The 20000-nt window shown below is 45.8% G+C and overlaps 1 protein-coding gene across 2 annotated transcripts in view; it reads left to right on the top strand.

Annotated features, from left to right (window-relative positions):
• LOC115156804 (melanopsin-A) overlaps positions 1-20000 on the top strand; it is a 48456-nt gene that overhangs the window by 23762 nt on the left and 4694 nt on the right. For both annotated transcript variants that reach the window (XM_029704513.1, XM_029704505.1), the window contains exons 7-8: positions 3337-3495; positions 3665-3772. In XM_029704513.1, coding sequence (XP_029560373.1) covers positions 3337-3495; positions 3665-3772 — 267 coding nt within the window. The remainder of the gene's footprint in view (positions 1-3336; positions 3496-3664; positions 3773-20000) is intronic.

The following is a 20000-nucleotide window of genomic DNA, read 5'->3' as shown; positions in this document are numbered from 1 at the left end:
CTGCTATGATGACCAGCGAGCTGAGATAAGGGGGAACTTTACCTAGCAGGGTCTTGTAGATGACCTGGAGCCAATTGGTTTGGCGACGAGTGTGAAGCGAGGGCCAGCCAACGAGAGCGTACAGGTCGCAGTGGTGGGTAGTATATGGGGCTTTGGTGACAAAACGGATGGCACTGTGATAGACTGCATCCAATTTATTGAGTAGGGTTTTGGAGGTTATTTTGTAAATGACGTCTCGAAGTCGAGGATCAGTAGGATGGTCAGTTTTACGAGGGTATGTTTGGCAGCATGAGTGAAGGATGCTTTGTTGTGAAATAGGAAGCCAATTCTAGATTTAACTTTGGATTGGAGATGTTTGATGTGAGTCTGGAAGGAGAGTTTACAGTCTAACCAGACACCTAGGTATTTGTAGTTGTCCACATATTCTAAGTCAGAACCGTCCAGAGTAGTGATGCTGGACGGGCGGGCAGGTGCAGGCTGCGATCGGTTGAAGAGCATGCATTTAGTTTTACTTGTATTTAAGAGCAGTTGGAGGCCACGGAAGGAGAGTTGTATGGCATTGAAGCTCGTCTGGAGGGTAGTTAACACACTGTCCAAAGAAGGGCCAGAAGTATACAGAATGGTGTCGTCTGCATAGAGGTGGATCAGAGACTCACCAGCAGCAAGAGCGACATCATTGATGTATACAGAGAAAAGAGTCGGCCCAAGAATTGAACCCTGTGGCACCCCCATAGAGACTGCCAGAGGCCCGGACAACAGGCCCTCCGATTTGACACACTGAACTCTATCAGAGAAGTAGTTGGTGAACCAGGCGAGGCAATCATTTGAGAAAACAAGGCTATTGAGTCTGCCGATGAGGATGTGGTGATTGACAGAGTCGAATGCCTTGGCCAGGTCAATGAATACGGCTGCACAGTATTGTTTCTTATCGATGGCGGTTAAGATATCGTTTAGGACCTTGAGCGTGGCTGAGTTGCACACATGACCAGCTCTGAAACCAGATTGCATAGTGGAGAAGGTGTGGTGGGATTCGAAATGGTCGGTAATCTGTTTGTTGACTTGGCTTTTGAAGACTTTAGAAAGGCAGGGTAGAATAGATATAGGTCTGTAGCAGTTTGGGTCAAGAGTGTCCCCCCCTTTGAAGAGAGGGATGACCGCAGCTGCTTTCCAATCTTTGGGAATCTCAGACGACACAAAAGAGAGGTTGACAGGCTAGGAATAGGGTTTGCAACAATTTTGGCAGATCATTTTAGAAAGAAAGGGTCCAGATTGTCTAGCCCAGCTGATTTGTAGGGGTCCAGATTTTGCAGCTCTTTCAGAACATCAGCTGACTGGATTTGGGAGAAGGAGAAATGGGGAAGGCTTGGGCGAGTTGCTGTGCGGGTTGCAGTGCTGTTGGCCGGGGTAGGGGTAGCCAGGTGGAAAGCATGGCCAGCCGTAGAAAAATGCTTATTGAAATTCTCAATTATAGTGGATTTATCGGTGGTGACAGTTTCCTATCCTCAGTGCAGTGGGCAGCTGGGAGGAGGTGCTCTTATTCTCCAAGGACTTTACAGTGTACCAGAACTTTTTTGAGTTTGTGTTGCAGGAAGTACATTTCTGCTTGAAAAAGCTAGCCTTTGCTTTTCTAACTGCCTGTGTATATTGGTTTCTAAGTTCCCTGAAAAGTTGCATATCACGGGCGCTGTTCGATGCTAATGTAGAACGCCACAGGATGTTTTTGTGTTGGTTAAGGGCAGTCAGGTCTAGAGAGAACCAAAGGCTATATCTGTTCCTGGTTCTAAATATCTTGAATGGGGCATGGTGAGGAAGGCATTTAAAAAAATAACCAGGCATCCTCTACTGAAGGGATGAGGTCAATATCCTTCCAGGATACCCGGGCCAGGTCGATTAGAAAGTTCTGCTTGCTGAAGTGTTTCAGGGAGCGTTTGACAGTGATGAGTGGAGGTCGTTTGACCGCTGACCCATTACAGATGCGGGCAATGAGGCAGTGATTACTGAGATCGTGGTTGAAAATAGCAGAGGTGTATTTAGAGGGCAAGTTGGTTAGGATGATATCTATGAGGGTGCCCATGGTTACGGCTTTGGGGTGGTACTTGGTAGGTTCATTGATAATTTGTGTGAGATTGAGGGCATCAAGCTTAGATTGTAGGATGGCTGGGGTGTGAAGCATGTCCCAGTTTAGGTCACCTAGCAGCACGAGCTCTGAAGATAGATGGGGGGCAATCAGTTCACATATGGTGTCCAGAGCACAGCTGGGGGCAGAGGGTGGTCTATAGCAGGCGGTAACGGTGAGAGACTTGTTTTTAGAGAGGTGGATTTTTAAAAGTAGAAATTCCAATTGTTTGGGTACAGACCTGGATAGTAGGACAGAACTCTGCAGGTTATCTCTGCAGTAGATTGCAACCCCTTTGGCTGTTCTATCTTGTCTGAAAATGTTGTAGTTTGGGATGGAGATTTCAGAGTTTTTGGTGGTCTTCCTTAGCCAGGATTCAGATGGCATATGGTATATGGTATATGGCACATGGTACATGGTATATGGCACATGGTACATGGAATATGGTATATGGTATATGGTATATGGCACATGGTACATGGTATATGGTATATGGTATATGGCACATGGTACATGGTATATGGCACATGGTACATGGAATATGGTATATGGTATATGGTATATGGCACATGGTACATGGTATATGGTATATGGTATATGGCACATGGTACATGGTATATGGTATATGACATATGGCACATGGTATATGGTACATGGTATATGGTAAATAATAAGTCCCAAACATTCTGACTCACCTGTCAGACACCGGTCAACTCAACTCCCCTTACCTGGGTTTTGCTACACAGCAGCTCTCATTCCTCTATGATAGAGTACCAATGTTTTTCACTCATCTTGAAAAACGTATGCTAAAAACTTGGAAGTCAAACAATCTGCCATCGTTGACACAATAGAAAAATCGAAAGATTTATTATTGAAATATTGAAATAGCATGGCTGACCGAGATAAACAAATTGGAACAATTTAAAGCCACGTGGCAAACAATAATGCAGGCAGTAGGAATGGGGGTGTGAGCATGTGGGTCTGGGCAGATGAGATGTAGTCGTTGTTTGTGCGCATCTGTAAGTTGTTGTTCGTGTGGACGTTGAATACTGACTTGTATCACGGGTGAGTGAGTGGTGTCAGTATTGATGTTGATGCTCTTATACATTACTGAGCCATACTTTCTGCTGATAATTCACTGATGACCACTGTCAGTAATGGTCATATGTAAATGTGTGTGTGTGTATGTGTGTGTTTTTGTGTGTGTGTGTGTGTTGTAGGGCCGTGTGTAAGATAAACGAGGGCACCAGGGACTCAGTGAAGAGCATGCATAAGATGAGGACTGAGTGGAAGACGGCCAAGATCGCTCTCATCGTCATCCTGCTCTACGTCATATCCTGGGCTCCGTACTCCTGTGTCGCGCTCACCGCCTTCGCAGGGTAGGATGGTGTGTGCGTGTGTGTGTGTGTGTGTGTGTGTGTGTGTGTGTGTGTGTGTGTGTCAGATCATTGTACCCCCTCTCTCATCTGTATGGCTGTCCCAGCTGAAGGAGAGTGTGTAAGGAAGTCTGCTGTTCTGAGTCATTTCTCTCTCTCTCTCTCTCTCCAGGTATGCTGACATGCTAACTCCGTATATGAACTCTGTTCCTGCTGCCATCGCTAAAGCCTCTGCCATCCACAACCCTATAATATACGCTATAACACACCCCAAATACAGGTACACCCATCACCATCACACACCCCAACTACAGGTACACCCATCATCATAACACCGCCCAAATACAGGTACACCCATCATCATAACACACCCCAAATACAGGTACACCCATCATCATAACACACCCCAAATACAGGTACACCCATCATCATAACACACCCCAAATACAGTTACACCCATCATCATAACACACCCCAAATACAGGTACACCCATCATCATAACACACCCCAAATACAGGTACACCCATCATCATAACACACCCCAAATACAGGTACACCCATCATCATAACACACCCCAAATACAGGTACAACCCATCATCATAACACACCCCAAATACAGGTACACCCATCATCATAACACACCCCAAATACAGGTACACCCATCATCATAACACACCCCAAATACAGGTACACCCATCACCATCACACACCCCAACTACAGGTACACCCATCATCATAACACCGCCCAAATACAGGTACACCCATCATCATAACACACCCCAAATACAGGTACACCCATCATCATAACACACCCCAAATACAGGTACACCCATCATCATAACACACCCCAAATACAGTTACACCCATCATCATAACACACCCCAAATACAGGTACACCCATCATCATAACACACCCCAAATACAGGTACACCCATCCTCATAACACACCCCAAATACAGGTACACCCATCATCATAACACACCCCAAATACAGGTACACCCATCATCATAACACACCCCAACTACAGGTACACCCATCATCATAACACACCCCAAATACAGGTACACCCATCACCATCACACACCCCAAATACAGGTACACCCATCATCATCACACACCCCAACTACAGGTACACCCATCATCATAACACACCCCAAATACAGGTACACCCATCATCATAACACACCCCAAATACAGGTACACCCATCATCATAACACACCCCAAATACAGGTACACCCATCATCATAACACACCCCAAATACAGGTACACCCATCATCATCACACACCCCAAATACAATTACACCCATCATCATAACACACCCCAAATACAGGTACACCCATCATCATAACACACCCCAAATACAGGTACACCCATCATCATAACACACCCCAAATACAGGTACACCCATCATCATAACACACCCCAAATACAGGTACACCCATCATCATAACACCCCCCAAATACAGGTACACCCATCATCATAACACACCCCAACTACAGGTACACCCATCATCATAACACACCCCAAATACAGGTACACTCATCATCATAACACACCCCAAATACAGGTACACCCATCATCATAACACACCCCAAATACAGGTACACCGATCATCATCACACACCCCAAATACAGTTACACCCATCATCATAACACACCCCAAATACAGGAACACCCATCATCATAACACACCCCAAATACAGGTACACCCATCATCATAACACACCCCAAATACAGGTACACCCATCATCATAACACACCCCAAATACAGGTACACCCATCATCATAACACACCACAAATACAGGTACACCCATCACCATCACACACCCCAAATACAGGTACACTATCATCATAACACACCCCAAATACAGGTACATCCATCATCATAACACACCCCAAATACAGGTACACCCATCACCATCACACACCCCAAATACAGGTACACCCATCATCATAACACCCCCCAAATACAGGTACACCCATCATCATAACACACCCCAACTACAGGTACACCCATCATCATAACACCCCCCAAATACAGGTACACCCATCATCATAACACACCCCAAATACAGGTACACCCATCATCATAACACACCCCAAATACAGGTACACCCATCACCATAACACACCCCAAATACAGGTACACCCATCACCATCACACACCCCAAATACAGGTACACCCATCACCATAACACACCCCCAAATACAGGTACACCCATCACCATCACACACCCCAAATACAGGTACATCCATCATCATAACACACCCTAAATACAGGTACACCCATCCTCATAACACACCCCAAATACAGATACACCCATCATCATAACGCCCCCCAACTACAGGTACACCCATCATCATAACACACCCCAAATACAGGTACACCCATCACCATCACACACCCCAACTACAGGTACACCCATCATCATAACAAACCCCAAATACAGGTACACCCATCCTCATAACACACCCCAAATACAGGTACACCCATCACCATCACACACCCCAAATACATGTACACCCATCATCAATACACACCCCAAATACAGGTACACCCATCATCATAACACACCCCAAATACAGGTACACCCATCACCATCACACACCCCAAATACAGGTACACCCATCACCATAACACACCCCAAATACAGGTACACCCATCACCATCACACACCCCAAATACAGGTACACCCATCATCATAACACACCCCAAATACAGGTACACCCATCACCATCACACACCCCAAATACAGGTACACCCATCATCATAACACACCCCAAATACAGGTACACCCATCATCATAACACACCCCAAATACAGGTACACCCATCATCATAACACACCCCAAATACAGGTACACCCATCACCATCACATACCCCAAATACCGGTACACCCATCACCATCAATCACCCCAAATACAGGTACACCCATCCTCATAACACACCCCAAATACAGGTACACCCATCATCATAACACACCCCAAATACAGGTACACCCATCATCATAACACACCCCAAATACAGGTACACTATCATCATAACACACCCCAAATACAGGTACATCCATCATCATAACACACCCCAAATACAGGTACACCCATCACCATCACACACCCCAACTACAGGTACACCCATCATCATAACACCCCCCAAACACAGGTACACCCATCATCATAACACACCCCAACTACAGGTACACCCATCATCATAACACCCCCCAAATACAGGTACACCCATCATCATAACACACCCCAAATACAGGTACACCCATCATCATAACACACCCCAAATACAGGTACACCCATCACCATAACACACCCCAAATACAGGTACACCCATCACCATCACACACCCCAAATACAGGTACACCCATCACCATAACACACCCCAAATACAGGTACACCCATCACCATCACACACCCCAAATACAGGTACATCCATCATCATAACACACCCTAAATATAGGTACACCCATCCTCATTACACACCCCAAATACAGATACACCCATCATCATAACGCCCCCCAACTACAGGTACACCCATCATCATAACACACCCCAAATACAGGTACACCCATCACCATCACACACCCCAACTACAGGTACACCCATCATCATAACAAACCCCAAATACAGGTACACCCATCCTCATAACACACCCCAAATACAGGTACACCCATCACCATCACATACCCCAAATACCGGTACACCCATCACCATCAATCACCCCAAATACAGGTACACCCATCCTCATAACACACCCCAAATACAGGTTCACCCATCATCATAACACACCCCAAATACAGGTACACCCATCATCATAACACACCCCAAATACAGGTACACCCATCATCATAACACACCCCAAATACAGGTACACCCCATCATCATAACACACCCCAAATACAGGTACATCCATCATCATAACACACCCCCAAATACAGGTACACCCATCACCATCACACACCCCAACTACAGGTACACCCATCATCATAACACCCCCCAAATACAGGTACACCCATCATCATAACACACCCCAACTACAGGTACACCCATCATCATAACACCCCCCAAATACAGGTACACCCATCATCATAACACACCCCAAATACAGGTAGACCCATCATCATAACACACCCCAAATACAGGTACACCCAACACCATAACACACCCCAAATACAGGTACACCCATCACCATCACACACCCCAACTACAGGTACACCCATCATCATAACAAACCCCAAATACAGGTACACCCATCCTCATAACACACCCCAAATACAGGTACACCCATCACCATCACACACCCCAAATACATGTACACCCATCATCAATACACACCCCAAATACAGGTACACCCATCATCATAACACACCCCAAATACAGGTACACCCATCACCATCACACACCCCAAATATAGGTACACCCATCACCATAACACACCCCAAATACAGGTACACCCATCACCATCACACACCCCAAATACAGGTACACCCATCATCATAACACACCCCAAATACAGGTACACCCATCACCATCACACACCCCAAATACAGGTACACCCATCATCATAACACACCCCAAATACAGGTACACCCATCATCATAACACACCCCAAATACAGGTACACCCATCATCATAACACACCCCAAATACAGGTACACCCATCACCATCACATACCCCAAATACCGGTACACCCATCACCATCAATCACCCCAAATACAGGTACACCCATCCTCATAACACACCCCAAATACAGGTACACCCATCATCATAACACACCCCAAATACAGGTACACCCATCATCATAACACACCCCAAATACAGGTACACTATCATCATAACACACCCCAAATACAGGTACATCCATCATCATAACACACCCCAAATACAGGTACACCCATCACCATCACACACCCCAACTACAGGTACACCCATCATCATAACACCCCCCAAACACAGGTACACCCATCATCATAACACACCCCAACTACAGGTACACCCATCATCATAACACCCCCCAAATACAGGTACACCCATCATCATAACACACCCCAAATACAGGTACACCCATCATCATAACACACCCCAAATACAGGTACACCCATCACCATAACACACCCCAAATACAGGTACACCCATCACCATCACACACCCCAAATACAGGTACACCCATCACCATAACACACCCCAAATACAGGTACACCCATCACCATCACACACCCCAAATACAGGTACATCCATCATCATAACACACCCTAAATACAGGTACACCCATCCTCATTACACACCCCAAATACAGATACACCCATCATCATAACGCCCCCCAACTACAGGTACACCCATCATCATAACACACCCCAAATACAGGTACACCCATCACCATCACACACCCCAACTACAGGTACACCCATCATCATAACAAACCCCAAATACAGGTACACCCATCCTCATAACACACCCCAAATACAGGTACACCCATCACCATCACACACCCCAAATACATGTACACCCATCATCAATACACACCCCAAATACAGGTACACCCATCATCATAACACACCCCAAATACAGGTACACCCATCACCATCACACACCCCAAATATAGGTACACCCATCACCATAACACACCCCAAATACAGGTACACCCATCACCATCACACACCCCAAATACAGGTACACCCATCATCATAACACACCCCAAATACAGGTACACCCATCACCATCACACACCCCAAATACAGGTACACCCATCATCATAACACACCCCAAATACAGGTACACCCATCATCATAACACACCCCAAATACAGGTACACCCATCATCATAACACACCCCAAATACAGGTACACCCATCACCATCACATACCCCAAATACCGGTACACCCATCACCATCAATCACCCCAAATACAGGTACACCCATCCTCATAACACACCCCAAATACAGGTTCACCCATCATCATAACACACCCCAAATACAGGTACACCCATCATCATAACACACCCCAAATACAGGTACACCCATCATCATAACACACCCCAAATACAGGTACACCCATCATCATAACACACCCCAAATACAGTTACACCCATCATCATAACACACCCCAACTACAGGTACACCCATCATCATAACACACCCCAAATACAGATACACCCATCCTCATAACACACCCCAAATACAGGTACACCCATCATCATAACACACCCCAAATACAGGTACACCCATCATCATAACACACCCCAACTACAGGTACACCCATCATCATAACACACCCCAAATACAGGTACACCCATCACCATCACACACCCCAAATACAGGTACACCCATCATCATCACACACCCCAAATACAGGTACACCCATCATCATCACACACCCCAACTACAGGTACACCCATCATCATAACACACCCCAAATACAGGTACACCCATCATCATAACACACCCCAAATACAGGTACACCCATCATCATAACACACCCCAAATACAGGTACACCCATCATCATAACACACCCCAAATACAGGTACACCCATCATCATCACACACCCCAAATACAGTTACACCCATCATCATAACACACCCCAAATACAGGTACACCCATCATCATAACACACCCCAAATACAGGTACACCCATCCTCATAACACACCCCAAATACAGGTACACCCATCACCATCACACACCCCAAATACATGTACACCCATCATCAATACACACCCCAAATACAGGTACACCCATCATCATAACACACCCCAAATACAGGTACACCCATCACCATCACACACCCCAAATATAGGTACACCCATCACCATAACACACCCCAAATACAGGTACACCCATCACCATCACACACCCCAAATACAGGTACACCCATCATCATAACACACCCCAAATACAGGTACACCCATCACCATCACACACCCCAAATACAGGTACACCCATCATCATAACACACCCCAAATACAGGTACACCCATCATCATACCACACCCCAAATACAGGTACACCCATCATCATAACACACCCCAAATACAGGTACACCCATCACCATCACATACCCCAAATACCGGTACACCCATCACCATCAATCACCCCAAATACAGGTACACCCATCCTCATAACACACCCCAAATACAGGTTCACCCATCATCATAACACACCCCAAATACAGGTACACCCATCATCATAACACACCCCAAATACAGGTACACTATCATCATAACACACCCCAAATACAGGTACATCCATCATCATAACACACCCCAAATACAGGTACACCCATCACCATCACACACCCCAACTACAGGTACACCCATCATCATAACACCCCCCAAACACAGGTACACCCATCATCATAACACACCCCAACTACAGGTACACCCATCATCATAACACACCCCAAATACAGGTACACCCATCATCATAACACACCCCAAATACAGGTACACCCATCATCATAACACACCCCAAATACAGGTACACCCATCACCATAACACACCCCAAATACAGGTACACCCATCACCATCACACACCCCAAATACAGGTACACCCATCACCATAACACACCCCAAATACAGGTACACCCATCACCATCACACACCCCAAATACAGGTACATCCATCATCATAACACACCCTAAATACAGGTACACCCATCCTCATTACACACCCCAAATACAGATACACCCATCATCATAACGCCCCCCAACTACAGGTACACCCATCATCATAACACACCCCAAATACAGGTACACCCATCACCATCACACACCCCAACTACAGGTACACCCATCATCATAACACACCCCAAATACAGGTACACCCATCCTCATAACACACCCCAAATACAGGTACACCCATCACCATCACACACCCCAAATACATGTACACCCATCATCAATACACACCCCAAATACAGGTACACCCATCATCATAACACACCCCAAATACAGGTACACCCATCACCATCACACACCCCAAATATAGGTACACCCATCACCATAACACACCCCAAATACAGGTACACCCATCACCATCACACACCCCAAATACAGGTACACCCATCATCATAACACACCCCAAATACAGGTACACCCATCACCATCACACACCCCAAATACAGGTACACCCATCATCATAACACACCCCAAATACAGGTACACCCATCATCATAACACACCCCAAATACAGGTACACCCATCATCATAACACACCCCAAATACAGGTACACCCATCACCATCACATACCCCAAATACCGGTACACCCATCACCATCAATCACCCCAAATACAGGTACACCCATCCTCATAACACACCCCAAATACAGGTTCACCCATCATCATAACACACCCCAAATACAGGTACACCCATCATCATAACACACCCCAAATACAGGTACACCCATCATCATAACACACCCCAAATACAGGTACACCCATCATCATAACACACCCCAAATACAGTTACACCCATCATCATAACACACCCCAACTACAGGTACACCCATCATCATAACACACCCCAAATACAGATACACCCATCCTCATAACACACCCCAAATACAGGTACACCCATCATCATAACACACCCCAAATACAGGTACACCCATCATCATAACACACCCCAACTACAGGTACACCCATCATCATAACACACCCCAAATACAGGTACACCCATCACCATCACACACCCCAAATACAGGTACACCCATCATCATCACACACCCCAAATACAGGTACACCCATCATCATCACACACCCCAACTACAGGTACACCCATCATCATAACACACCCCAAATACAGGTACACCCATCATCATAACACACCCCAAATACAGGTACACCCATCATCATAACACACCCCAAATACAGGTACACCCATCATCATAACACACCCCAAATACAGGTACACCCATCATCATCACACACCCCAAATACAGTTACACCCATCATCATAACACACCCCAAATACAGGTACACCCATCATCATAACACACCCCAAATACAGGTACACCCATCATCATAACACACCCCAAATACAGGTACACCCATCATCATAACACACCCCAAATACAGGTACACCCATCATCATAACACCCCCCAAATACAGGTACACCCATCATCATAACACACCCCAACTACAGGTACACCCATCATCATAACACCCCCCAAATACAGGTACACCCATCATCATAACACACCCCAAATACAGGTACACCCATCATCATAACACACCCCAAATACAGGTACACCCATCACCATAACACACCCCAAATACAGGTACACCCATCACCATCACACACCCCAAATACAGGTACACCCATCACCATAACACACCCCAAATACAGGTACACCCATCAACATCACACACCCCAAATACAGGTACATCCATCATCATAACACACCCCAAATACAGGTACACCCATCATCATAACACACCCCAAATACAGGTACACTCATCATCATAACACACCCCAAATACAGGTACACCCATCATCATAACACACCCCAAATACAGGTACACCCATCATCATCACACACCCCAAATACAGTTACACCCATCATCATAACACACCCCAAATACAGGTACACCCATCATCATAACACACCCCAAATACAGGTACACCCATCATCATAACACACCCCAAATACAGGTACACCCATCACCATCACACACCCCAAATACAGGTACACCCATCATCATAACACACCACAAATACAGGTACACCCATCACCATCACACACCCCAAATACAGGTACACTATCATCATAACACACCCCAAATACAGGTACATCCATCATCATAACACACCCCAAATACAGGTACACCCATCACCATCACACACCCCAACTACAGGTACACCCATCATCATAACACCCCCCAAATACAGGTACACCCATCATCATAACACACCCCAACTACAGGTACACCCATCATCATAACACCCCCCAAATACAGGTACACCCATCATCATAACACACCCCAAATACAGGTAGACCCATCATCATAACACACCCCAAATACAGGTACACCCAACACCATAACACACCCCAAATACAGGTACACCCATCACCATCACACACCCCAAATACAGGTACACCCATCACCATAACACACCCCAAATACAGGTACACCCATCACCATCACACACCCCAAATACAGGTACATCCATCATCATAACACACCCCAAATACAGGTACACCCATCCTCATAACACACCCCAAATACAGATACACCCATCATCATAACGCCACCCAACTACAGGTACACCCATCATCATAACACACCCCAAATACAGGTACACCCATCACCATCACACACCCCAACTACAGGTACACCCATCATCATAACACACCCCAAATACAGGTACACCCATCCTCATAACACACCCCAAATACAGGTACACCCATCACCATCACACACCCCAAATACAGGTACACCCATCATCAATACACACCCCAAATACAGGTACACCCATCATCATAACACACCCCAAATACAGGTACACCCATCACCATCACACACCCCAAATATAGGTACACCCATCACCATAACACACCCCAAATACAGGTACACCCATCACCATCACACACCCCAAATACAGGTACATCCATCATCATAACACACCCCAAATACAGGTACACCCATCATCATAACACACCCCAAATACAGGTACACTCATCATCATAACACACCCCAAATACAGGTACACCCATCATCATAACACACCCCAAATACAGGTACACCCATCATCTTCACACACCCCAAATACAGTTACACCCATCATCATAACACACCCCAAATACAGGTACACCCATCATCATAACACACCCCAAATACAGGTACACCCATCATCATAACACACCCCAAATACAGGTACACCCATCATCATAACACACCCCAAATACAGGTACACCCATCATCATAACACACCACAAATACAGGTACACCCATCACCATCACACACCCCAAATACAGGTACACTATCATCATAACACACCCCAAATACAGGTACATCCATCATCATAACACACCCCAAATACAGGTACACCCATCACCATCACACACCCCAACTACAGGTACACCCATCATCATAACACCCCCCAAATACAGGTACACCCATCATCATAACACACCCCAACTACAGGTACACCCATCATCATAACACACCCCAAATACAGGTACACCCATCACCATCACACACCCCAAATACAGGTACACCCATCACCATCACACACCCCAAATACAGGTACATCCATCATCATAACACACCCCAAATACAGGTACACCCATCCTCATAACACACCCCAAATACAGATACACCCATTCATAACGCCCCCCAACTACAGGTACACCCATCATCATAACACACCCCAAATACAGGTACACCCATCACCATCACACACCCCAACTACAGGTACACCCATCATCATAACACACCCCAAATACAGGTACACCCATCCTCATAACACACCCCAAATACAGGTACACCCATCACCATCACACACCCCAAATACAGGTACACCCATCATCAATACACACCCCAAATACAGGTACACCCATCATCATAACACACCCCAAATACAGGTACAGCCATCACCATCACACACCCCAAATATAGGTACACCCATCACCATAACACACCCCAAATACAGGTACACCCATCATCATAACGCCCCCCAACTACAGGTACACCCATCATCATAACACACCCCAAATACAGGTACACCCATCACCATCACACACCCCAACTACAGGTACACCCATCATCATAACACACCCCAAATACAGGTACACCCATCCTCATAACACACCCCAAATACAGGTACACCCATCACCATCACACACCCCAAATACAGGTACACCCATCATCAATACACACCCCAAATACAGGTACACCCATCATCATAACACACCCCAAATACAGGTACACCCATCACCATCACACACCCCAAATATAGGTACACCCATCACCATAACACACCCCAAATACAGGTACACCCATCACCATCACACACCCCAAATACAGGTACATCCATCATCATAACACACCCCAAATACAGGTACACCCATCATCATAACACACCCCAAATACAGGTACACTCATCATCATAACACACCCCAAATACAGGTACACCCATCATCATAACACACCCCAAATACAGGTACACCCATCATCTTCACACACCCCAAATACAGTTACACCCATCATCATAACACACCCCAAATACAGGTACACCCATCATCATAACACACCCCAAATACAGGTACACCCATCATCATAACACACCCCAAATACAGGTACACCCATCATCATAACACACCCCAAATACAGGTACACCCATCATCATAACACACCACAAATACAGGTACACCCATCACCATCACACACCCCAAATACAGGTACACTATCATCATAACACACCCCAAATACAGGTACATCCATCATCATAACACACCCCAAATACAGGTACACCCATCACCATCACACACCCCAACTACAGGTACACCCATCATCATAACACCCCCCAAATACAGGTACACCCATCATCATAACACACCCCAACTACAGGTACACCCATCATCATAACACACCCCAAATACAGGTACACCCATCACCATAACACACCCCAAATACAGGTACACCCATCACCATCACACACCCCAAATACAGGTACACCCATCACCATCACACACCCCAAATACAGGTACATCCATCATCATAACACACCCCAAATACAGGTACACCCATCCTCATAACACACCCCAAATACAGATACACCCATTCATAACGCCCCCCAACTACAGGTACACCCATCATCATAACACACCCCAAATACAGGTACACCCATCACCATCACACACCCCAACTACAGGTACACCCATCATCATAACACACCCCAAATACAGGTACACCCATCCTCATAACACACCCCAAATACAGGTACACCCATCACCATCACACACCCCAAATACAGGTACACCCATCATCAATACACACCCCAAATACAGGTACACCCATCATCATAACACACCCCAAATACAGGTACAGCCATCACCATCACACACCCCAAATATAGGTACACCCATCACCATAACACACCCCAAATACAGGTACACCCATCACCATCACACACCCCAAATACAGGTACACCCATCATCATAACACACCCCAAATACAGGTACACCCATCACCATCACACACCCCAAATACAGGTACACCCATCATCATAACACACCCCAAATACAGGTACACCCATCATCATACCACACCCCAAATACAGGTACACCCATCATCATAACACACCCCAAATACAGGTACACCCATCACCATCACACACCCCAAATACCGGTACACCCATCACCATCAAACACCCCAAATACAGGTACACCCATCCTCATAACACACCCCAAATACAGGTACACCCATCATCATAACACACCCCAAATACAGGTACACCCATCATCATAACACACCCCAAATACATGTACACCCATCCTTATAACACACCCCAACTACAGGTACACCCATCATCATAACACCCCCCAAATACAGGTACACCCATCATCATAACACACCCCAACTACAGGTACACCCATCATCATAACACACCCCAAATACAGATACACCCATCATCATAACACACTCCAAATACAGGTACACCCATCATCATAACACACCCCAATACAGGTACACCCATCATCATAACACACCCCAAATACAGGTAGACCCATCCTCATAACACACCCCAAATACAGGTACACCCATCATCATAACACACCCCAAATACAGGTACACCCATCATCATAACACACCCCAAATACAGGTACACCCATCATCATAACACACCCCAAATACAGGTACACCCATCATCATAACACACCCCAAATACAGGTACACCCATCACCATCACACACCCCAACTACAGGTACACCCATCATCATAACACCGCCCAAATACAGGTACACCCATCATCATAACACACCCCAAATACAGGTACACCCATCATCATAACACACCCCAAATACAGGTACACCCATCATCATAACACACCCCAAATACAGTTACACCCATCATCATAACACACCCCAAATACAGGTACACCCATCATCATAACACACCCCAAATACAGGTACACCCATCCTCATAACACACCCCAAATACAGGTACACCCATCATCATAACACACCCCAAATACAGGTACACCCATCATCATAACACACCCCAACTACAGGTACACCCATCATCATAACACACCCCAAATACAGGTACACCCATCACCATCACACACCCCAAATACAGGTACACCCATCATCATCACACACCCCAAATACAGGTACACCCATCATCATCACACACCCCAACTACAGGTACACCCATCATCATAACACACCCCAAATACAGGTACACCCATCATCATAACACACCCCAAATACAGGTACACCCATCATCATAACACACCCCAAATACAGGTACACCCATCATCATAACACACCCCAAATACAGGTACACCCATCATCATAACACACCCCAAATACAGGTACACCCATCATCATAACACACCACAAATACAGGTACACCCATCACCATCACACACCCCAAATACAGGTACACTATCATCATAACACACCCCAAATACAGGTACATCCATCATCATAACACACCCCAAATACAGGTACACCCATCACCATCACACACCCCAACTACAGGTACACCCATCATCATAACACCCCCCAAATACAGGTACACCCATCATCATAACACACCCCAACTACAGGTACACCCATCATCATAACACCCCCCAAATACAGGTACACCCATCATCATAACACACCCCAAATACAGGTACACCCATCATCATAACACACCCCAAATACAGGTACACCCATCACCATAACACACCCCAAATACAGGTACACCCATCACCATCACACACCCCAAATACAGGTACACCCATCACCATAACACACCCCAAATACAGGTACACCCATCATCATAACGCCCCCCAACTACAGGTACACCCATCATCATAACACACCCCAAATACAGGTACACCCATCACCATCACACACCCCAACTACAGGTACACCCATCATCATAACACACCCCAAATACAGGTACACCCATCCTCATAACACACCCCAAATACAGGTACACCCATCACAATCACACACCCCAAATACAGGTACACCCATCATCAATACACACCCCAAATACAGGTACACCCATCATCATAACACACCCCAAATACAGGTACACCCATCACCATCACACACCCCAAATATAGGTACACCCATCACCATAACACACCCCAAATACAGGTACACCCATCACCATCACACACCCCAAATACAGGTACACCCATCATCATAACACACCCCAAATACAGGTACACCCATCACCATCACACACCCCAAATACAGGTACACCCATCATCATAACACACCCCAAATACAGGTACACCCATCATCATACCACACCCCAAATACAGGTACACCCATCATCATAACACACCCCAAATACAGGTACACCCATCACCATCACACACCCCAAATACCGGTACACCCATCACCATCAAACACCCCAAATACAGGTACACCCATCCTCATAACACACCCCAAATACAGGTACACCCATCATCATAACACACCCCAAATACAGGTACACCCATCATCATAACACACCCCAAATACATGTACACCCATCCTCATAACACACCCCAACTACAGGTACACCCATCATCATAACACCCCCCAAATACAGGTACACCCATCATCATAACACACCCCAACTACAGGTACACCCATCATCATAACACACCCCAAATACAGATACACCCATCATCATAACACACCCCAAATACAGGTACACCCATCATCATAACACACCCCAAATACAGGTACACCCATCATCATAACACACCCCAAATACAGGTAGACCCATCCTCATAACACACCCCAAATACAGGTACACCCATCATCATAACACACCCCAAATACAGGTACACCCATCATCATAACACACCCCAACTACAGGTACACCCATGACCTTTAAACACATCTGCTGTATAGGTGGAGGATTACTATCAATGGGCTGAGCTAGATTAGAAAGATGTTCAATAAGCCTTAGCATCTGTCTGACCCATGTTTTTTCTCCGTGTAACCGTTGTAACCTTATGCGTGTGTCAGTAATGACTCAGTGAGTCCGAGGTTACCTCTAACCTTTAAAAGAGACACAGACCCCATGTGGTTTGTTGACTATGCTTGTAACCCTTACAGTGGCAATCCACAGTTGACACAATAACGAAGCGTTTTCTCCGCCACTGGTTCGGTAAAAATCTGAGGGATGGGACTGGAGAAGTGTTCATAGATAGAGCTATGGATGAAAAGACTGACCGTCTATGATATCAACATTATAGTTTTAACCATGTTTTGAGGAAATATGTTGTTTGTTTAGATTAAAGGTCCAATGCAGACGTTTTTATTGCAATATCAAA

This window comes from Salmo trutta, chromosome 2 (assembly GCF_901001165.1).
Source record: "Salmo trutta chromosome 2, fSalTru1.1, whole genome shotgun sequence".
Classification (NCBI taxonomy): Eukaryota; Metazoa; Chordata; class Actinopteri; order Salmoniformes; family Salmonidae; genus Salmo; species Salmo trutta.
Note: the sequence above shows the minus strand (reverse complement) of the source record. Positions and strands in the feature narration are given on the sequence as shown.